General features: G+C 36.0%; 1 protein-coding gene across 1 annotated transcript in view; it reads right to left on the reverse strand.

Moving 5' to 3' along the window:
- Positions 1-8,934: 8,934 nt before the first annotated feature.
- VPS37A (VPS37A subunit of ESCRT-I) overlaps positions 8,935-24,393 on the reverse strand; it is a 43,544-nt gene continuing 28,085 nt past the window's right edge. The window contains exons 5-12 of the mRNA XM_029935102.1: positions 22,254-22,479; positions 20,321-20,391; positions 17,310-17,437; positions 17,171-17,229; positions 17,025-17,093; positions 12,738-12,881; positions 11,698-11,778; positions 8,935-10,263 (exon numbers count right to left, since the gene is read on the reverse strand). Coding sequence (XP_029790962.1) covers positions 11,698-11,778; positions 12,738-12,881; positions 17,025-17,093; positions 17,171-17,229; positions 17,310-17,437; positions 20,321-20,391; positions 22,254-22,479 — 778 coding nt within the window. The 3' untranslated portion in view covers positions 8,935-10,263. The remainder of the gene's footprint in view (positions 10,264-11,697; positions 11,779-12,737; positions 12,882-17,024; positions 17,094-17,170; positions 17,230-17,309; positions 17,438-20,320; positions 20,392-22,253; positions 22,480-24,393) is intronic.

Consider the following 24,393-nt stretch of genomic DNA (forward strand, 5'->3'; position numbering starts at 1 on the left):
CTTAAAAGCATCAAGAGAAAAGCAGTTAGTTATATACAAAGGGACCCCCACCACCACAAAACTATCAGCTGATTTTTCAAAAGAAATTGCAGGCCAGATCAAGTGTCACACTATATTTATTCAAAGTGCTGGAAAAAACAAAACAACACAAAGCCAAAAACCAAACCTACAACCAAGAACACTCTACCTGACAATGTTACCATTTAGGATTGAAGGGAAAATAAAGGGTTTCCCAGACAAGGGAAACTAAAGGAGCTCATCACCATTAAACCAGCTTTGCAAGAAATACTATAAGGACCCTTTATGCAGAAAAGAAAAGCCTAGAAATGAGAAAATATATGAAAGAAAAAAATCTCACTGATAAAAGGAAACATATAGTAAAGAAAATGGATCAATCAGTTATAAAGACAGTATGTCTTTTAATCAAGACAAAAGAAGCAAAATTAATTTTATCTATAATAATCATTTAAGGGATTCACAACATAAAAAGATGTTTTTGATGTTATACATCAAAAACAAAATGTGGAACAGGGGAGTAAAAATGTATTCCTTTTAGAATGTGATCTCACTTAAGCAACCATCAACTTAAAAAAGACTGCTTTATACATAAGTTGTTATATATGAACCTTCTGGTAACAACAAACAAAACCCTAGAACAAATAAATAGTAAAGGAAAAGAAATCCAAGGGTAATACTCAATAAAGTCATCAATACAATAGAAGAGAGGAAAAGAAGAATCGAATAGAGAATATAAAACAATCAGAAAAAAATTAAGAAAATGGCAATAAATTCATACCTATCAGTAATTACTATAATTTTTTAAATGTATGTTTATTTTTGAGAGAGACAGAGTGAGCAGGGCAGGGGCAGAGAGAAAGGGAGACACAGAATCTGAAGCAGGCTCCAGGCTGAGCTGTCAGCACAGAGCCTGACAGGGCTCAAACTCATGAACCGAACTGTGAGACCTGAGTCCAAGTGGAACGCTTAACCAAGTAATTACTATAAATCTAAACAAACTAAATGCTCCAATCAAAACTCAAAGCATGGCTGAATGGATAAAAAACAAGATGCTGCCTACAAGAGATTCACTTCAGATGAAAAGACACACAGAGTAAATGTGAAGGAAGAAAAGAGATATTCCATGAAAAAGGACTAAAGCTGGAATAGCAATATTTATATCTGGCAAAATAAACTTTAAAACAAAGGCTGTGTCAAGAAACAAAGAAGGACATTAAATAATAATAAAAGGATCAATCAAACAAGAAGGTTTAACACTTATAAACCTTGGACCCACTCCTGGAATACCTAAATACTAAGAGACACAAAGGGAGAAACTGATATAATAATAGTAGTGGACTTTAACACTCCACTTACTTCAAAGGATAGATCTCCCACAGAAAGTTATTAAAAAAAGGTTATCCTTAAATGACACACTAAATGGACTTAGATGTGTATACAACGTTCCGTACAAACAACAAAATTAGGCATTCTTGTCAGGGGCACATGAAACATTCTCCTAATATCACATGTTAGGCCACAAAACAAGTCTCCATAGATTTAAGAAGACTGAAATCATATGAAGCATCTTTCCCAACCATAAAAGTACGAAGCTAGAGATCAATTATAAGAAGAAAACAAAAAAAAAAGACACATGGAGACTAAACAACATGCTAATAAACAACCAGTGGATCAATGAAGATATTAAAAAGGAAAATAAAAATACCTGAGACAAATGACAATGAAAACAGAACATTCCAAAATTTGAGACAGCAAAAGCAGTTCTAACGGGAAGTTTAGAGTAATAAAGTCCTACCTCAAGAAACAAGGAAAATCTCAAATAAACAATCTAATCCTACATCTCAAGGAACTAGAAGAACAACGAAACCCACAGTTAATAGAAGGAAGAAAAAAAAAAAAGAAAAAAAAATAGAAGGAAGAAAATAAAGATAAGAGTAGATATAAATGAAATAGAGACAAAACAATAAAAACCACAAAAAGGATCAATGAAACTAAAAAAATAGTTCTTTGGAAAGATAACTGCAAAAACTTTAGTAAGACTCACCAAGAAAAGAAGAGGCAGGGCCCAATAAATAAAATCAGGCATGAAAGAGAAGTATCATAAGAGACCTCAATGAACAAGTACCAATCGAAAAATTGGAAGACCTAGAAAAAATGGATAAATTCCTAGAAATATAAAATCTTCTCAGACTAAACCCAAAAGAAATAGAAAATCTCAAGAGACCAATTAATTACTAGTAATGAAACTGAATCAATAGTTTAAAAATTCCCAACAAAGAAAAGTCTAAAACCAGATGACTTCACTTGTGAATTCTCTCAAATATTTAGGGTTAATACCTATCCTTGAACTAGTTCAAAAAAAAAATGATGAGGAATAAATGATTCCTAATTAATTCCACAGGCTAGCATTACCTAAACTAGGGGGGAAAAAGTTACAGGCCAATATCCCCGATGAACATAGATGCAAAAATTCTCAACAATGTATTAGCCGATTGAATTAAACAATACATTGAAAGCATCATTCACCATGATCAAGTGGAACTTATTCTGGGGATGCTAGGATGGTTCAATATTTTCAAATTAGTTAACATGACAAATCACATCAACAAAACAAAGGATGAAGATCATATGATCATCTCAACAGATGCATAAAAATTCAATATTCATTGATGATAAAAAGTCTCAACAAAGTGGGTATAGTGGAAATACATCTCAAATTAATACAGACCACATATGATAAACTCATAGTTAACATCATACTCAACAGTGAAAAACTTTTCTATGAGTAGGAACAAGACAAGGATGCCCATTCTCACCACTTTTATTTAACATAGTATTGGAAGAACTAGCCATGGCAATTAAGCAAGAGATAGAAGTAAAAGGTATCCAAGTTAAAAAGGAAGAAGTAAAACTGTCACCATTTGCAGACGACATGATGTATGCATAGAAAACCCTAAAGCCTCCACCAAAAAATATTAGAATAAAGGAATTCAGTAAAGTTGCTGAATACAAAATACATTGAAACCTATTGCATTTCTATACACTAGTAATTTACTATCAGAAAGAGAAAATAAGAAAACAATCCCAATGACATTTATACCAGAAAGAATAAAATACTTAGGAATAAATATTATGAAGGAAGTGAGAAACTGCTATACAGAAAACCCTAAGACATTGATGAAAGAAACTGAAGCTGAAATAAGTAAATGGGAAAACATATCATGCTCATGGACTAGATGAATTAATATTGTTAAAATGTCCATACCACACAAGGCAACACAAAGAATCAATGCAATCCCTATCAAAATACCAATGGCATTTTCCACAAAACTAGAACAAATAACATTAAAATTTGTATGGCATCACAAAGACCCTGAATAGACAAATCTTGAGATGGAACAAAGCTGGAGGGATCGTGCTCCTGAAAACCAAACTACACTTCAAAGCTATCCTGATCAAAACAGCATGGTGATGGCACAACGGATACAGGGATTAACTGGAACAGAACAGAGAGCCCAGAAATGCGTTCACAATTACATGGTGAAATGATCTTTGGCAACAACATACGCTGGGAAAAAACAGTCTCTTTAATGAATGGTGATGAGAAAGCCGGACCGCTGTTTTACGCCACACACAAAAATAAAACCAAAACATACTGAGGGTATTTAAATGTGTAAGATATATCCACAAACCCAGAAGAAAACAGTAAGCTCTTCGATACTGGTTTTAGCAATATTTTGGATCCATCTCTTTCAATAAGGACAGCGTAAGCAAACATAAACAAACAGGACTACCTCACACTAAAAAGGTTTTGCACAGCAAAGGAAACCAACAATAGAACAAAAAGGCAACCTACTGGGGTGCCCGGCGGCTCCGCTGGCTGGGCATCAGACTTCGGCTCAGGTTGTGATCAGATGATGAGCTGGAGCCCCGTGACGGGCTCTGTGCTGCCGGCTCAGGGCCTGGATCTGCTTAGGGTTCTGTGTCTCCCTCTCTCTGCCCCTCCCTAGCTCCCGCTGTCTTCTCTCTCTCAAAAATAAACAAACAGAAGAAGTTAAAAAACAAAAAGGCAACCTACTGAATGGGAGAAGAATATTTGGTTACTACCCAAAATATATAAAAAATTCTTCCAACTCAATATCAAAAAATATACAATGTTGATTAAAAATGGGTAGAGGACCTGAATAGACATTTTCCCAAAGGAGACGTAGAGATGGTTAACAGGCCTATGAAAAGATCTAAAATCAGCAGCTATGGTGAAATGGAAATCAAAACAACAATGGCGTATCACTTCCTATCTGTCAGAATGGCTGTTATCAAAAAGACAAGCAATAACGTGTTGGTGAGGATGTGGAGGAAAAGGAACCCTGAGAACTGCTGGTGGGAATGTGGACTGGTGAGCTGTTACAGAAAACAGTATGCTGTTTACTCAAAAAAATATAAATGGAGCTACCAGAAGCTCCGGCCATCCCACTTTTAGGTGTTTATCTCAAGGAAAAAAAAACACTAATTGGAAAAGACATATGCACTCTCGTATTCACTAAACCATGATTTATATTAGCAAAGACATTGAAGCAACCTAAGTATGCACAATATATGGATTAAAGAAGTGGTCTTTCTGTGCATGCATGTGTGTATATGTCTATATATACACACAGCGGAATATTATTCAGCCATAAAAGAGTGAAATTTTGTCATTTGTGGTAACTTGGATAGATCTAGAAGGTATTATCATAAATGAAGTAAGTCAGAGAAAAACCAATACTATATGATTTCAGTTATCTGTGTAATCTAAATAGCAAAACAAATGAACAAACAAAATAACACAGGAATTCACAGACACAGAGAACAAACTGGTGGTTGTAGAGAAGGAGAGGCGGATAGCCAAAATAGGTCAAGGGGATTAGGAGGTACAAAGTTCCAATTATAAAATAAGACAGGTATGTGATGTACCGCACAGGGAATACAGTCAGCATATTGTAACAACTTTGTATAATGACAGATGGTAGTAAGACTGACTGTAGTGATCATTTCATAGTATATAAATATCAAATCACCATGTACACCTGAAACTCATCAATACTGCCTGTCAATTATCATCAACTTATAAAAGTAAAAACTGTCCTTGAAAAAAAAATTGAACTACCATCTGATCTAGCAATTCAATTTCTGGAAATATATCCAAAGGAAATAAGAACATGTAACTCTAAAAGGTATCTGCATCCCCATGTTCACCGCAGCACTGTTTACAATAGCCAAGACATAGAAATAACCTAACTTCCAATGATGGATGAATAAAAATGGTGAGTATATATACACAATGGAGTATTATTCAACAATAAAGAACAAGGAAATCCTGCCACTTGTGAACACATGGGATATGAGGGCATAATTATGCTAAGTGAAAGTTAGAGAAAAGCAAATATTGTATGATCTCTCTCATATGTGTAATCTAAAACAAAAAACAAAACAATTCATAGAAAGAGAGATCAGATTTACAGTTACCAAATTGGGGGTGTGGGGAGGGGAATTGGCAAAAGGTGGCAGAAAGGTACAACCTTCCAGTTACAAGATACAGTCCTAGGGATGTAATCTACAGCATAATGAGTGTAGCTAACACTGCTGCATGATATATATTAAAAACAGTTAATCCTTAACAACTCTCATTGTGAGGAAAACAACTGCTTTTTTTGCTTTTTTAGTTTATCTACTGTAGATGAGGTGATAGATGCTATATAAACTTACTGTAATCATTCCACAATGTATATAGGTCAAACCATTACATTATATATCTTAAACTTATATAGTGATGTATGTCAACTACATCCCCCAAAACTGAGAAAACAAGAGAAAGGGCAATAAAGCTATATATCTGTAATCTCTAGTAGGAAAGGTTTGGAGGGGTATAGCAACATATTTAAATAAAATAATACAGTATTCACTTGACCGTTGAACATTAGTTTGAATTGCAGTTCCACATATATGTGAAATTTTTTTCTAGAAATACAGTACAGTAGGGTAAATGTATTTTCTTTATGATTTTAACATTTTCTTTTCTCTAGCTTACTTTATTCTAGGAATACAGTATTTAATATGTATAGCATACAAAATATGTGGTTATCAACTGTTTATGTTATCAGTTATCAATGGTTTATGTTATCAAGCCTTCTAGTCAATAGTAGGCTATTGATAGGTAAGTTTTTGAGGAGTCAAAAATTCTATGTGGAGTTTTATGCAGCAAGTCAACACCCTTAATCTGCATTGTTGGAAGGTCAACTGTAATTATTTATGTATTAATCATTTAAAAACATAATAACTTTAATATATTAGAGACTTATAAAAGTACTGTTAATATAAAGAAAACAAGTATAATTCCTTAAGGATATCAGATTTGAGCATTCACTATTGAGGAATATTTGTTCATTTTCTGCAATTTACTGTATGTAATAAGAATACTGTGTTAATGATACTTAGGAAATAGTTGTAAATGGATTTTGCATTTTTGAAACAACTCACTACATGCCATTCTTGTAGTTCAACTCTTAGAAACATCCTTTGCCTAACATTGAGGATGAGATTTTCTTCCATTTCTTCCATTTGGCAGTTTATATCTATAAAAATACAGAAATAAAAAAATTTTTTTTAAATTGTTTTTGATGTTTTTGAGAGACAGGGAGTGCTACAGAAGCAGAGAGGGAGAGGGAGAGACACAGAATTCTCAGCAGGCTCCAGGCTCTGAGCTGTCAGCACCTGGGTGGCTCATCAGTTAAGCATCTGACTCTTTTATTTAGGCTCAGGGCATGATCTTGTGGTTTGTCCCACATCAGGCTCTGAGCTGATGGCACAGAGCCTGCTTGGGTTTCTCCCTCTCCCTCTCTCTCTCTGCCCCTCTGCTGCTTTCTCTTCCGCTCTCTCAAAATAAATAAATTTTTAAGAAATTAAAAGAAGAGTAAATATATAAAACTATGCATTTATTTTTAAACACAAATAGTGGAAGTATTTGATATTTTAATTTTTTAAAAATGTTTTTTACTTATTTTTGAGACAGAGAGACAGTGTGAGCAGGGGAGGGTCAGAGAGAGAGGAAGACACAGAATCTGAAGACAGGCTCCAGGCTCTGAGCTACCTATCAGTACAGAGCCTGATGCGGGGTTCAAACCCATGAATCGCAAGATCATGACCTGAGCCGAAGTTGGACACCTAACTGACTGAGCCACCCAGGTGCCCCAGTATTTGATATTTTAAAATGTCTTTAATGTGATGTCTTTCACATCAGACACAAACTTTTTTCAGCCTCCCCCGACGTTTTACAAGATACTGTAATTTACACATGTTCATTTAGACTACTTATTAGAAGTTGATTGAACAGATATTTACATAAAAGGTTACATTCATTGCATATTAAAACTTTATTATGCTTTCATAGGGTCTTGAAAGAGCATGGCTAACCCAAGACTAAAATCTCTAATAGCAGAATTTCATTTTAAATCAAACATGAAGAGTTTATTTAGGGCAACTAGTTTAAAGCACATGTAATAAACCAATGTAAAAGTGACTCAAAGCAGTGACTAGTTATATAGTAATATTCAGGAAAATTTAATGATATGAAGTAGGTAAGAACTCTGATCACTATTCAGCAATCAACAAAGAAGTATTTTTAGAATAAAGGTAGGTGAAGACAAGGGAAACCTTGGCATATGATTTCATTTTTTAAGATCAGTTTACATTCTTCCCTAAAAATGAATTCCAATTTTCAATGAAATTTCTTCAATTTAAGCATATGTAACTTATGATCAAACTTACCTGTTAAACAACTTCTATTCCAATATAAATTCCCTAGTCTAGTTTATTCCTAGAAAATCTTCCAACTTAGAAACATATCTTTACTGCACGTCCTATTTATTTAGAAAACTTCCTTCTATTTTGAGATATTAGTGTTTAAATTTCTACCCATGACAAACCTCTACTCTCCAAATAACAACTCCTAAGCTTTCCTTGTTTTCTGATTTCCATCTGGTCGTCTCATATGTTAAAACAAAACCGAAACCTCTGCCTTGGCGGGTATTTCCCCCTGTCATGACTTCTCCAAATGACCAGTTTTTAGAGGAAAACAACACAGCCATAAGATTACCCCAAAAATCATTTACTTTCTATTGCAAATTGAAACCAAAAGTCACAGAGAATTGTTCAAATGCACTTTCTTCTATCTTGGACAACTTCTACAACCTACATCTGAACTGAATTATCTGTTGGTTCAATGCAGATCTTCATGTTGAAACTCCTTTTTAATGACTGGGTTGTAAGGAAGCTGTCTAATTAATTTTGGAAGGAGAACAGAAGCTATGTTAACTGGTATAGAATGAAACTATGACAGTCTGGTTTAAAGAATAAAAACACCAAGACGAATTATGTAATTATGTAGAAGAAATTTACTGTATAAGAAACTTGTGGTTTTTGTTTTTGTTTTGTTGTTGCTGCTGTTGTCTCTCTGTGAGGAGAGGAGAGGAGATGAGCACCTCGGCACCTAAACTATGTCTGAGTTACTGTTTTACAGTATTTCCATAGTGACTTATTTTGAAGAGATGTTTAAATAAATGAGTAGATCAAAAGGATCGATGTCCCTTCCGAATGGCTGTGATCTGCTGGTTTCTTGTTATGGGTTCGACACAGTTTCTAAGAAGCCTACCTCATTGTCTGCAAAAGATTGGGAGGGTGATGTCCTCCACTGCAGGGACCCTGGGAAAACTGCAAGTTCTGCTCCTCTGTGCAGGACAGAGGTTTCTAAATACCCCGAACACTGCCACAAGTTCAAAACACTTACCTCCGTTCTTTCATCTACAAATCCATAAAGGTAATGTCTTGTCATTTTGAAGATTAAACAGCAAGCCCTCAGTACAGTGCCAGTGAGACACGCAATTAATGAAAGTTAATTTATTTATTCCAATTATATACTCATAGTCCATATGAATACTTGCTTTTCCACAAACACAGGCTAAGTATTTTTCAAGTCGAAGAAAATAATTTTGTTTTTCCTAAAGTTCTATTGCCAAGAACATGTAGAGAAAGAAAAAGAGTGAAGAAAAAAACCCCAACAAACTGTAGCAAGTGCTGGCGTTTGGAACGGTCATACATACTGGGATGAGATTTCAACAAAACTCAGCATTGGTGGCTTTGTGACCCAGACGCCCTTACCAAAGCCTCAGACACATACAGTTCCGGGGCTTCTCCTTTAGTAGCTCTTACAGCCACCTAAAAATGTGTTCATTCTATAACATCGTATAGAAGCAAACTGCTGAACACAGCACAATTCAAAAAGAAAATTCAATAAAATTAAATAAAAACTAGATTGCCTAAAAGTTAAATATTAATTTTATTACTAAAGCTGCTCTGTATGAAAGCTAACTCACCGTAAAGATCAAAAAAATTCATTGAGTTCTGTGTCTAGAATTACTATTTATTAACAAAAAGATCGTTTTTAACATTAGGAATTTAGAAAGTATATTATTATCTAATCACAAACCTATGAGATATTATATAAAGAAATTAGTATGAAAGCTTGTTGGACTAGACGAAGTGGAAGGCAATCTTTTTCTATTAGGTAAAATATTTACCTGTATTGCTTCTTAAATGTATCTTTAATTTTAAAAATCAAATCATGTATGAGCAGCTGATGTATTCTTTTGATTTACTGTTATTAAAAGTTACCATTTTGAGATGGCATATTTGTAGGTATGGTGTTTCCTGACACTATGAATATTTAAAAACTAATGTTTTTTGAAAATTTTATCATCTGGAAAGAAGGAAAAATAAGGCTTTCTACAGTTGAAAACAGTAATTTTTCAAAAAGGTTGAAAGGAAAAATATCTAAAACCATTCTTGATAAAGAAATGAGGCAGTTTCAAATTAAAAATATAAATTTAAATGAAACAAGTTTATAAAATATTGAAACTAGCTAGAATCACATGCATGGGTATAACAGAGGACCAGCAGTGAAACTTAAATATGATAGGATTTATCCATAATAAATAAACATTTATAGTGCAAATCGTGCAGAAAGATGTCTCAAAGCAAAGACCATAACAATCATTCTAATCTGTACAAAATCAGTCTCAATTCTGTATACAATCTATACAGGGTATCCTTGAATTCAGCCACTGTGATGAAATGCCAATTTGCAAATCATACATATAAATGTGCTTAGTCTTGTGTCATTTCTGTCTTGGCAGTTTATGTTTTCAGGAAAATCTGAAAAGAAAAGAACATAGAAAACCCTAAGATTTAACTTAAGATGATAAATTTTCATCTCTTTACATTCTCTTCCTATTGAGATATGTCCCTGAGAAGATAACTTGACTATGAGGGAAGAGAGGTGGGGAAAGGATCCTAGCATGTTCATATAAACAATTACTCAGTGCCCTCTTTCTTCTTAAACTATGTCAGGAAAAATCAACCCTTACCCAAGGGATTAACAGTATAATTTAAAAAACCAGATGTAAAACAACTCAATGTTGGCACCAATGTTACGTACAACTAGATTAAGAGAAGGGGCAGAGGAGTTTGAGGTGGAGAGAAGAAACGGCTGCCCCTTCCCTCCCGACAAATGCTCCCTTCTCGGACTGCGCTCGTCAGTGCACTTGAGTGAGCACAGGACCACAGACGCCAGGCTGCTGCCAGGCCAGCCTGTCTGCGGGGGATTTGTAGTGAAACCCTTGTCAGTCGCCATGAGCTACCTGAACCATCATAATGTGATCAGGCCTGTGGGCAGCAGTGGTGAAGCATGTGCCAGTGTGGCAAAGAAAGGCTCTCTCAAGAGCAAGGGGAGGGTAAGCACATGAGAGTGAGAGCCAGAAAAGAACAGAGATGTGGAAATGAGGAACAAGCAGCCTTGGCAAGGGTGTGAGAGGAAGCCTTCGGTTATTATGGCCTCCTGTCCTGTTTCCAAGCTCAGCGTCTGAGCTGTCCTTTCCTACATTTTGGCTCTAGAACAATCTGCATTGTTCAGTAACACAAGCTTTTACTTAAATTTGGTGGGGTGGGCAATAGTTTTCTAACCAAATCATTCCTAAGACTAGATAGAAGAAGAAAAGGAAGAGAGTGCTGACAACAGGTAAGAGCCTGAACAAAGATATAGTGCTAAGAGAAAGAAAATGAAATGGAGAACATATGGGGAAAATAGAAAATTAAAGTGGGTGCTCTCAAATATATGCCAGATCAGAGAGGACTTCAAACCAGAGAGAAATTTAATAGTGACACTGCCATTGCCAAGTTCTAGAGCAGAGAAATCATACCCCTGCTGGTGGTTCAGGAAGATCACTGTCAGCGCTCTGCAGGAAGGCGAAACCCTCAAGCAAAACAATCTGACTGGAATAATACCGGTGTGAGATGGAGAAGAGACAGACCTGAAGTTCATTTTACAGAAATGACAAAGAGACTAGTGAGAAATATGTCAGCTAAGTGATACGGTTTACTTCATCTACCAGCTAATAAAAAGGTACTAATCATAGATAGAGCTTACAATTCTACATATGTAACTATCAAACACTAAAAAAAAATCGTTTAAGGCAAGAGCACGGTGTCAGAACATTCAGAAGACTTCTCTTGTACATACAGAGCACCTTGTATGTCACATAGCACAGCAGCCAGGACAGGACGCTGGGAGCGGACCGGAAACCAGCTCACCTAGAGAGGGGCGTGGAGCTGGCTGTGCACCGCGAGCACCTGCTGCAGTTTCTCCTCCTTGGCCCTTCGACAGTGGCAGACCTGGAAGCAGAGGATGTAAAGTACCAGTCACCTCTCCCGTGACTGACTTACTGCTTCCTACACTGGGACAGAACTCTATCTAAAGAATCCTTTAACCTGTTGACATTTTTTACTTTTCAATGTTTAAGGTAGCTCAGAAATGAAAAATCCTCACCCCCATAAACATTGATTTACATTTGGAAGAGAACATTTGCTTGTAAACTTCCAGAATGTAAAACCAACCTGACTCTTTAGATCAATTCTCCGCTTATGTAATTTCAAATATCTGTTTTAAAAAATATAAAAATCCTACTGCTGTTAACCAGGAAGATTAATAAAAACTTCAAGGTTATAGTTACATAATACCAAAGAATAAACTAGAAATCAATGCTTTGCTAATGCTATAACCATAGTCCTTAATATCCCTAAACAATTTTCTCTCCTGGAAAATGGGGATAATAGAATCTGGCCATATCCCTTAGTGGGATATGCATACATATCACACACATTTTATAAAGTTTATTACGAAAAGGTTACTTTAAATGTGATGTTTCAGAGAAATTAGGTAAATATTTAGAACTATATCAAAAGGCAAGATACTGTTAAATAGACCTTCTTGGTTTTTCTTTAAACATAATGGAAATCAGAACAGGAAAAAAAAAAAAAAACGATTCCAGAACGTTGTCAATAACATTTACAAGTTTTTAAATAACTATGTATACATTATGCCCTTTTTAAACAACTTGTTGAACACGAGGCGTATACTCCTACAACTACTGACTAGACTGTGGCGGACACACCAGCGTTCGTGCAAACTCATAGTGAGATGTTGCCGTCGTTCCTAAACACCAGAGGCTCTTTCGTCTCTTCTCCTGGCACTCACAACTCCAGCTCAGTACTGAGCTGACGCTCTTCTCCTCATGAATGAAGTAGTTGGATATTACACTGTCCCTTGTCTTCAACTAAGGAGTATTACATACGGTTCTCTTTTCCATGAAGCTACTGAGAAAATCATCTATTTCGGTTTTTCCCTCTAAGAAATCTTCAGCAATATTATCAGATTCTTCCTCAGCTTCATGAGCAGCCACTTTCAATCTTGCCTGCAGGGCACTTGCACTACAGCTCTGAAAAAGAAAATCAAGCACTAATTTAGTTTACACGGCCCAAAAAAACTCCTTAGAGGCAAAGGAAATGAGACAGGGGTAGTGGGGAGCAATTCATTATATGCCTGAATCGCATCTTTTTGAGGAAATCTGCTACTACCCAAGTCCTCAGCTTTTGGATATAGGGGTAGATAACTAACAGAAAAAACCCAATCCGTTCCCTGCAAACCATTAAGTGAAGGAAATTGGGCCAATCAAGGTCTTCTCCTGGGGACTTAGGAATTAGGTCGTTGCGGTAGGCACCCTCTACGAGGAGCCCTAATTATCCCCAGCTCCTGGTGTTGCTGCCCTTGTAGAAGTCACCTCCACTTGAGGTAGGCTGGACACAGGGACACGTTTCTAATGAACAGGGCAAAAGTGATGAGATTAAATTCAACCAAACAGGCAAAAGGCCTGCACAAACACTGCTGAAAAAAATTGAAGAAGTCATAAATAAGCAGAAAGACATCTCGCGTGCATGGACTGGAAGACTTAATACTGTTAAGGTGACAGTGTTCTACAGAGTCAGTGCAACTCTTATCAAAATCCCCACGGCACTATTTGCAGAAAAAGTGAAACCCATGCTAAAGCTCACTGGAATCTCAAGTGACCCAAAACAGCCAAAACAATCTTGAAAAGGAAGAACAAAGATGCATACTTTTTTATTTCAAAGCTTACTACAAAGCAACAGCAATCAAAAGAGCCTTTTACTGACCTAAGAGACATGTAGGTGAATGAAAGGTTAAGCCCCAAAATATGCCCTCAGACACATGGTCAAATATTTTCAAAATGTGTGCCAAGACCATTCAATGGAAGACAGTTTTGGACAAGGAGTGCAGGGACAACTAAATAGTCACCTGCCAGATGAGGTTGGACCCTTATTTTATCTCACATGTAAAATTTAATGAAAAAATAAAAAATTAAAATGGGCTGAAGACCTACATGCAGGAAGTAAGGCTATTTTTAATCACAGTCATGCTGGTGGGTGTGAGGCAGCAGCTCCCTGGGACACATCATGCACAGGAATGAACCATCTTCTTACCACCCTTGCCAACGCTGGTCCTCTACCTTGGCAAGTTTGGCTCACATGGATGATATAAAATTTATTATTATTACTGACAGGCTGAGTATCTTTTCAAATGTTTCCATTTATTTATTCATTGACTATTTATTATCTGCTATGTGCCAAGCACTGGACCTGGCAGTGGGCATATGGGGGAATAAAATACGGCATGTTTCTGCACTCATTGCTCCAGCAGTCTGATGAAGTGACTGACCTACTTTAGAGGACCTAAGACTGACTCATCGTCCCCACAGATGCTGAGTGAGCACATCTAGACACAAGCACAGGAATCCAGGTTGTGTTTTCTAAGTGTTTCAAAAATCAGCTCAAGCAATTCTTATACAAATGGCACAGAAGGAGTATACCAGGTTTATTGGACATTCCTATGAGAGTTTCTTGTTCTTTCCTTTGCCCATTTGTCAGGACTCTTTATGGGCTACTGGCATTTGTTTTACATGTGTTACAAATACTCCCTTTTTCTTTTACTTTTGGTATTATAATCTTTAGTATATGCAAGTTTTAAATTTATAGACAGCTAAATAGAATTAATTTTTTCCTTTATGCTTCTGCCTCTTGTATATTTGGAAAGGATTTTCCCATCATAACCTCATAAATTGCCTTTCATAATTCTGGAATATTTTAGGTGTGTATGATATGATACAGGGATCTTCTTTCTAAAGGGACTGCCAATTACATAATTTGTTAAACCACTGATTTTTTCTAACCCATTACTCAAAGACACAAGTCTATTTCTGAATTGCACCATCTGCTCCATAAAACTATTTTTCTCTTCCTACAAAAATACTCTCTTTTAAGTAATGAGGTTTTATAGTGTTATTCTAACACTTGGGAAGGGGAAGGGTTCTTCCCCATTGATTCTTTCTGTTCAAGCTCTTCCTGACCACTTTTATCCATTTAGTTTTTCAGATGAACTTTAGAATAAAGTAAAGTAAATTAGGGGTGCCTGAGTGGCTCAGTAGGCTAAATATCTGACTCTTGGATTTCAGCTCAGATCATGATCTCACAGGTTGTGAGTTTGAGCCCAGTACCAGGCTTTGTGCTTAGAGTACAGAGCCTGCCTGGGATTCTGTCTCCCTATCTCTGCCTCTTCCCCGCTCACTTACACTCTTTCTCTCTCAAAATAAATAAATAAAATAAAACTTGAAAAATAAGTAAACAAAATTTTCAGGGGTGCCTGGCTGGCTCAGTCGGTGTCTGACTCTTGATTTTGGCTCAGGTAAGGATCCCAGAGTCTTGGGATCAAACCCCACATTGAGCTCCATGCTGAGCAGGGAGCATACTTAAGACTCTCTGTCTCTCTCCCTCTGCCTCTCTCCCCTGCTCATGCACACTCTCTCTCTAAAATAAAAAAAATTTTTTAACTTAAAATTTTAAGTTATTTTGGGAAAAATGAAATCTCTATAATAGTCTATCTTTCACTCCGTGAATAATCTAGGTTGCTCCATTTACTCAAGTAGTCTTTTTTGTCATTTAGTCAAGTTTTGTAACTACTTCATTGGGTTCAGTTCTAAGTATTAGCATTAGTAGCAGCTGCAATCTCAGGGAAAAGTTTCTCAATTTGCTAGAATTTTTGCTTATTGGATTTTTGCTTATTTTTGGTACACAACTATTTTATTTTTTCTTTTACACTGTACCTCCTTTTTCTTGTCTTGCTGCAGTGGCCTGAAACTTTCCAGCACTGTTAAACAGGAGTTATACTGGGGCACCACTTTCTTACTCCTAATATTAAGGGTATCTTGAAACTTTTAGCAATTCTGATATTTGCTGTTGATTTCCAATATTCTTTATCAAGTTAAGGTATTAATTATTAGCTTACTAAGAGTTTATAAAGAACCATGTGAATACTGTGAGAAGCTTATTCAATATCTACTAAACTCTAATGTGCATCTAAGAGTATTTCATTTGAGTCTCTCAAATTTTCTGGTTAAGAGGATGGCTTACCTATGACTCCTGAGTCTGATACTTTCTATTTATGTGGCTTCAAGGACGTTCTTTACTATCCCTATGCCTCAGAATGCTTACCTGTACTATGAAAAAGTAGTAACCACGCCTACCTTCTAGGATTTTGAGGGAATAACGGGCAATATATGAAAAGGGCTTAGAGCAGTGTAAGTTGAATTTTATAAGTGCTGTAAGTAATTTTATAAAGTGCCTTTGATACTTTATTTAATTGGATTTCTAGCATAAAATCTATTTGTGGTGAATTAAACTTTATAATTTCATATGTTTTTCAATTTTCTAAGTTTTCATTTAAAGTATCTGTGCATAAGCTTAAAAGTGACACTGAAGTTCAAGGTTTTTTTTGCTAGATTTTATTATAGAAGGTAAACCTGCATTATAATAAGATTCCCAGGAAAGTTATTTATGGGTTTTTAAAAATTTTTCTGCTTTGGTACCAAATATGCTCTTGCATGAGCACAAATCATATATAACACCCCATAACTGAGAACAATTCATCTCACTTAAAGGTATCAACCTTATGAAGAAAGTTGCCTAATAAATGCTTTCTGATGACAAAAGTAAGAATGTAGCTCATGCATATTGAGATTAAACATTCTTATGGGGCACCTGGGTGGCTCAGTTAGTTTAGTGTCTGAATCTTGATTTTGGCTCAGGTCATGATCCCAGGGTCATGGGATCAAGCCTCATGTTGGGCTGTGCTGAGCATGGAGTCTGCGTAAGTTATTCTCTCTCTCCCTCTCCCTCTGCCTCTCCCCCCAGTCTTGTACTCTCTCTCCAAAATAAATAAATAGGGGCACCTGGGTGGCTCAGTTGGCCGAGCCTATGACCTTGGTTCGGGTCACGATCTCATAGCTCATTAGTTTGAGGCCCCTGTCAGGCTCTGTGCTGACAGCTCAGAGCCTGGAGCCTGCTTTGGATTCTGTGTCTCCCTCTCTCTTCTGCCCTATCCCCAGCTCACACTCTGTCTCTCTCTCTCTCTCTCTCTCTCAAAAATAATAAAATAAACATTTAAAAAATTAAATAAATAAACATAAAAACAAATATATTTTATGGTAAAGGGAAAGAGCTAAACATCTTACCTCACTAAGTTCATGCTGCCTTTGCATCTTCTTTTCAAAAGTAGATTTCAGTTGTGTAAGCAACTCATACTAAAAGATTTTAAAAATATGTTATTTTATTATATTTTTAAATGATGTGGATTTCTTCAAAATGATAACTAACTCACCTTATCTAAAACAGTTTGCCTTTTGGCTTCCAAGCTGGGCTCCAAAAGAAGATTTTTTCCTGTAAGATAAGTTTCTGGTTTATTTCTGGATAGTGATCATATTTTTCTTAGGAAATTTAAGAAGTAAGGAAAGACATACTTGCTAGCTCTTCAATACTTTTTACTAAGTCATCCTTGTCGGTAATAATCTGTTTCAGTTGAGGCAAAGTCAGAAATTGTTCTAGTAATATCTCCTCTTGTTCATTCATATCTGTAAGCTGTGACACACTAGCAACACAACAGAAAAGCTAATGAATATCAGTCATCTTTTTCTCCATGATGATATTCAAATTTTTCCATTTTATTCAGTTGATAGGACTCTAAATAATTTTAGCACTATCAATTTTTATATACACACGTAAGAAGGCAAATTATAACCTTAAAAGGAAATAAAACATCAACCAAAATGGAACATAAATTAGTCTGAGTGTAGCATCCAGTCATGACAGGAGACTAGGATTCATGAAGGGTCACAAGTTAACTTCTGCCCCTGTTTACCTAAAAGATGTGTGGCTGTCATAATAAAAGGTAAGTATATGGATATGTGTGTGCACAGATATTCATAAAATATTTACAGAAAAGCAATCACGGAGGACTAAACCAAAACCCAAAGTCAATATCCATAGGGTGAAAGAGGGGACTGGATGGGTGGAGAGGAATGGAAGCTAAGCCTTTCTGGACAGATCTATTAGTTTTGACTACAGACCCATATAAAAAGCTGGCTTTTGTCTGTTGCATAGCATCCAGAGAAGTATTATTCAGAGACTTTAAAAATTAGTATTTGGCTGTACATATTTCAGCCAAAACACAAAGAAGTATAAAAATAAGCTGCAAAAGTATAAAAAACAAACTCTTATCCTGAATTCAATCACAATAATAATACTGGCGTTGTAGTTTTGAAAAAGAACAAGTGCCTTTCAGAGAAAGGACTTTAGGCCAGAGAAAATAAATTTCATGATGAGCCCATGGCATCTCTGTTTTGTCAGAAAAGACACAGAAGCCAGTGTTAAGAGTTTGTGTGTGACTAAAAATAAAATAAAAAAGAATAATGACTGCAATAGACTGAAACACATCAAATATAGTTTTAAAAAATTTATGAATTCTTAGTAACACAGCCACAATTACAGAAACAAACAAAACCTCTGTGTATCAAACACTTGGGAGCTTGTGTGTGTATCAACTCAATATTCTAAAAATTGATAAAAAAACAAATAAGCATTTGTCTTTCTGTTCCTATATGAAGTATATTTCAATAAAACTAAATAGTTGATTAGGAAAGTTAATCTTCCAGAATTCTGGCCTTTTCTGGAAGTAGGAAATCACACATGCAACCATTAACAAAATAACGGATAGCCAATGGTTTAGGTGTTTCAACCTATTTCCATAATGTCACTAACAATAGGGCAATTGCCTTATGCATTGTAAAAGGAAGTATGTAGTAATTATAATATAAGTATTCTTGCCAAAAGAACTGAACCTGAATCTTTTTTTTCCCACCACTAATTGACATATAACATTGTGTACACTTCAGGTGTACAGCTTAATGACTGGATAAAACTGGACCTAAGTCTAACGAAAACTCTAGATCTAGCTACCAAGAGAAATAGGGAAACAGAAGGACATCCTCCATGGTACTAAAGGAGGCAATTAGGCAAAAACAGGATATAGAAAATTCGACTAGACAAAGAACCAATTTCTTCAACAAATATATAACAACATAACATGTATAATTTATGTTACCATATGTACTTACATATGTATATGTCATATATATACTATATATGCTAATAAAGATGGGGAGAAACCGTTCACAACTAAAATAAACGTAATATACAGCAGTCAAATACAATAGGTAAACCTTATTTTGATCCTGATTTACATAAAACTACCAATGAAGAGATTTAATTATTATGATCCTGGAGTAATGAGATACTATTAAAGAATTATCATTGATTTTGTTAAGTAATATGGTAATTGGGGTTATGGTAAACAGAAAGTCCTTACCTGGTAGAGAAATTTAGTGAAGAAGTATAAGTAAAAATATTATATTTGGTATTTGGTTTAAAATAATTCTGACTCAGACCCATACTTCCCAAAAAGGGCGAGAAGAAGGGTATATGACACAAGGCAAACAAAGAGGTTCACCTTTTTGTATTTGTGACATTTTCATAATAATTTTTTTAAAAGAAGGAAAAAAAGAATCCTTTATAACATAGGAAAAATAATAGTACCTACTTTATGGGGTTGCTGCAAATATTACAGTGCTTAGAAAACTGTAACATGTATTTGATATAATATAAAACTTCACAGACTATTATTAGCAGAAAATAATAAATCACTACTTCCTAAAAATGATTATAAAACACTGAGTCAATTTAGGTAAACTTTTTTTTTTTTAACTATAGGATTTCTCGTGGGTATCTGGCAGTACATCCTTGTAGGATACATCCCAAAGACAAAAAGAACTACAAAAACAAAAATTTTAACTACATTAAATAGTATTAGTAATAACAGCTTATGTGTAGTATAAATCTTCAATACGGTACAAGGAATGCAATGCTTCCCAAAGTTGAGTGGCCACAAAATAGTTTTTCATGAAGTGTCTTAGAGAAGCAGTGTTCCATGAAAAATAGGACCTTAAACTACAAATTTATTCCCCAGCAATATGAATACAATTTGGCTCTGTAAAAATTGTGCTATTACTTCGTGAGAACATTAATGTGTTTCTCTATGTACAAAGGTCTACCTACAAAAGGAACAATGAGAAGGTCTCAAGTAGGCCAAGAAATATTTGCAATCACTGGAGATAACGTACTGAGATAATTTTCACAATAATGTAAGTCACAAAAGAGAAATGACATTGTTATCCTGGTAACTATTACATCATTCCCAGCATCTAGAAAAATCCGTGGGTACAAACTAGTCAATAAAAACAAACTATAAGACATAAAACTCATCTATAAAACTTTCCCACTAAGACAACCACAATACAGAAATAGTGAAGATTAAAAAACCTTTTTCTTTAATATGGATATGAAAATGATGATAACGTTTGTAATTATCATTGTCAAGTAGACAAGGAATACAAATGTTACTCTCCAAGATTTTTACCTTAGTTCTGAGAGTTCTGGAAAGGAATCAGGGACGTCTGGCATCTTGTAACCAAAACCATTTTGGCTTATCTAAAGAGAGTTTGAAATGGTATTAAATTTTAGCCTTCTTTTTGATTGCTCCTATTTACTTATAATTTTTAATGTACCACATCTTATAATTATCACCTTCATCTTTGCACTTTCCATTGTTATTTCCCCCCCCCACCTCTGGTTTGTTTTTTTTTTTTTAAGTTTATTTATTTTGAGAGAGAGAAAGAATGTGGGCAGGGGGAAGTGAGGGGCAGAGAGAGGGCAAGAGAGAATCCCCAAGCAGGCTCTGGTGCTGTCAGCAGAGGACCCAATACAGGGCTCGAATTCATGAACTGGGAGACTGTGATCTGAGCCAAAGTTGGACTTTTAACCGACTGAGTCACCCAGGTGCCTTCCCCTTCTTTATTTTTTTTTCCAGTGTACTTGACATACATAGGGTTAATTTTTTTTTTTTTTTTTTTTTTTTTGGTGGGGATCATGTGAGTACCTGTGTTAGCTCTTTCCTGGACAAATATATGACTGTTTAAATAAAACTCTTAACTGTATACATGACAAGTATAGAGAATTATCTGTGGATTTCTCTGATCCATAAAAATACATTTGTCTCATGTGAAAGATACTGAATATGAACAAAATTATATTTTAGTAACTTAGGGATTTGGCAAATGGTAAATTTAGTAAATTTTAGTAAATTTATTAATTGGCAAAAGCCTAAATAGTTGCATAACTAAGTTCCACAAGACAGTAGGGGAGATAACAGATAATCCACTATTTATATAAAAATAACTTTATTTTTTTAAATACAGTTTATTATCAAGTTGGTTTCCATATAACACCCAGTGCTCATCCCAACAAATGCCCTCCTCCATGCCCATCACCCATTTTCCCCTCTCCCCCCAAAATAACTTTTTAAAATTGAGGACCCTTAGAAATTCTCTTGCAATTTTGTTTATGCTAATTATAATAATTTTCATCTTAATCATATTTGTTCATAATATTCATTAATATAATGATGAAAGGTATTAGAAAAACAAAGTCCACTTGGGTCCATATTCTTAATTATTTACAAACACTGTAACTAATACAGTTGGATATAATAAGGTTTTACTATTTGAGTATTACTATGGGTGATACTCTCTGAAGGTTAAAAGGAAGGTTTTTAAATTATTTTATATGTTTTATTCACATAGTTTCTCAGTAACATCCCATATGGTGTCAGTTAACCACTTAATTTCAGAGGATACAAGTTTTTAACCCAGTGAGACACCTGAAGCCCCTGAGCAAGCAGACAGATTCTCCGCAGTCTGAGACTTCTATGTCTTCCATGATCACTTCTCGTGCCTTTATGTCCATTTCCTCTGTGTCAGCCAGAGAAATCTCTTAAAGGCAGTTTCACAAAAATGCAATTTGGTTTATGCCTCCATGACTTTGTCAATACTATTGCCTCTTCACAGAAAACTTTTTATAACCCCTTTCATACTGCCAAATTAACTGCCCTATCAAAATCTAGCTTCAAACATTAACAAATAAGTCCATTTATCTGTCTCATTTTAATTGAGCACCTACTAAATGCATCAGTGTGGTCTGAGGCACTAAGGACAAAGTGGTGAAAAAGCAGAAACACATTTTTCATATAGGCATTGCTTCTAGTTCCACCTCAGGTGCTACGAGTACTGTGTCTTCACCATAATTCCAGACTATCTCTTCTACTCTACTAGAAGTTTCATATTTGCAATTATTTGATAATTTGCTGGTAACTTCTGAGTTTGTTATTTGCGTTGAAAATGTGACTTAATCTTTTTCTCTTTTGTGCCTTACTCAAAAGCTGCTACAAGAAGGCATATGTAAGTATGTGTTGATTGGATGATTTCAACAAAACGTAGGAAACTGAAGATACCCACCGGTGCCGAAGTGTCTGTGGTGGGAACAGGTAACGGCAGATGTGAAAGGACGCCGCAAGAAGGAGCAGCGGGTTTGGCTGTTGCGTAACTTGCGGTTGAAGAAGACATAGTGTCCGCAGCAGACAAAGAAGTGATGGTCCTGTTAGCTTCTTGCGGCGGATATGGAGGAAGAAATGGAAAACCCTGAGATGCATAAGGAGGCATCCCACTTGGATTACTGTACAGGCTAAAAAGAAAGACAGAAAAAACATTAGATTAGACTTTGGGGTAAGCCTTTAAAATTCTCCCCAAGTGGTTCTAAAGAACAATGGCCATGCAGCAGAGATAGAGTCTTGTTACTCTGACACCACCCCAATAGAAGGGTGGTTTCCATAAAAAAGAAAAATGTTTTAGGAAGTAACAATTCAACCAGTCAGAGAAGTAAAGACAGGCTCTTTCTGAGTCTTGAGCATTCCGTTAGCATTCATCACTACCCTCGTAAGAAGAACAGAGGACATTTATCCAGAAAATGAATTCAAGACAGGTTGCTTGAATAGCAGCTCTCACTTTATCTAGAAAAATATGACGGTCATGACTGATTTTCGCCAAGATTTTAAAGGAAAATAGTTAACTGCATAGAATAACTGCTAAAAATGCTAAAATAAAATTAACTCATTTTATTATGCTTCACAGATACTGTATCTTTTTTAAAAAATCAAGGGTTTGTGACAACCATACATCAAGCAAGTCTAACAGCACCATTTTTCTAACAGTAGCTGCTCATTTTGTATTTTGGTATCACACTTTGGTGATCCTTGCAATATTTCAAACTTTTCCATTATTATTATTTTTGTTATGGTGACCTGTGATCAGTAATCTCTGATGTTACTATGGTAACTGTTCTGGGTTGCCACGATGTACACCCGTATCGTATAAGACAACGACTTAGCTGACAAATGTGTGTGTTCTGACTGCTCCCCTAACAGGCTGGTCCCCATCTGTGTCCCTCTTCCCTGAGATCTAATATTGAAATTAGGACAATGGCCTCTTACAATAGCCTTTTAAGGGTTCAAATGAGAGTCATAGGTATCTTACTTAAAATCAAAACCTAGAAATGATTGAGCTTAGTGAGGAAGGTCTATCAAAAGCCCAGACAGGCAAAAAGCTAGGCCTCTTGGGCCAAACAGCCAACTTGTGAATGGAAAGGAAAGGTTCTTGACAGAAATTAGAAGTGCAACTCCAGGGAACACATGAATGAAAAGAAAATGAAACAGAACTAACGTAGACATGGAGAAAATGTTAATGGTATACAAAAGACCAAAGCAGCCAGAACATTCCCTGAGCCAAAGCCTAACCCAGAGCAAGGCCCTAATGCTCTTCAGTTCTGTGAAGCCTGAGAGGTGAGGAAGCTCCATTAGAAAAGTGGACACTCGGCAGATTTGGGATCATGAGGTTTAAGGAAAGCAGCCTTCTCCGTAACAGAGAAATGCAGGGTGAAGCACGAAGTGCTGATGCAGAAGGTGCAGCAGGTTACCCAGAAGATCCAGCTAAGATAATTAATACAGATGGCTACACTAGAGAACGGATTTTCAGTGTAGACAAAATAGCTTTCTGTTGGAAGAAAATGCCATCTCTAACTTTCAGAGGTAGAGAAAAGAAGTTGATGCCTGGCTGCAAAGGTCCAGGCTGACTCTCTGGGGACTAATGCAGTGGGTAATTTTAAGTTGAAGTTGATCATTGAAAAAATCTTAGGGCCTTTGAAGAATCAGGCTGAATTTAGATAGAGAGTTAAGATGGAGGAGAAGTATGGAGACTTTGAGCTTTTCTCCTCCCTGAAACACAGATCAGCTCAATTTTGAACACCTAGGAAAGTAATCTGAGGATTAATGCAACAATCTGTGTAATTTGAGCCAGAGAACTTAGCAGGTACTTGGTGCAGAGATGTGAATTCGGGGAGAGAAAAACCGCAGAGCCACAGAGGGTAGGGAACCATAGGGCGGAGAGAGGACAGAGAAAGAGAAAGACGAAGAGTGCAGTGCATTGGGATCAAGGAAGACTGTACAAGAAATCTGTTCCCTAGCGTCACTGATGGGGAGAAAGACGGGGTCGATAGGGCCAGGATTCTACAAACAGTGAAGCAGAGTCTGAAAGTTCAGAGCTC

The sequence above is a fragment of the Suricata suricatta genome, chromosome 1, assembly GCF_006229205.1.
Source record: "Suricata suricatta isolate VVHF042 chromosome 1, meerkat_22Aug2017_6uvM2_HiC, whole genome shotgun sequence".
NCBI classification, from domain to species: domain Eukaryota; kingdom Metazoa; phylum Chordata; class Mammalia; order Carnivora; family Herpestidae; genus Suricata; species Suricata suricatta.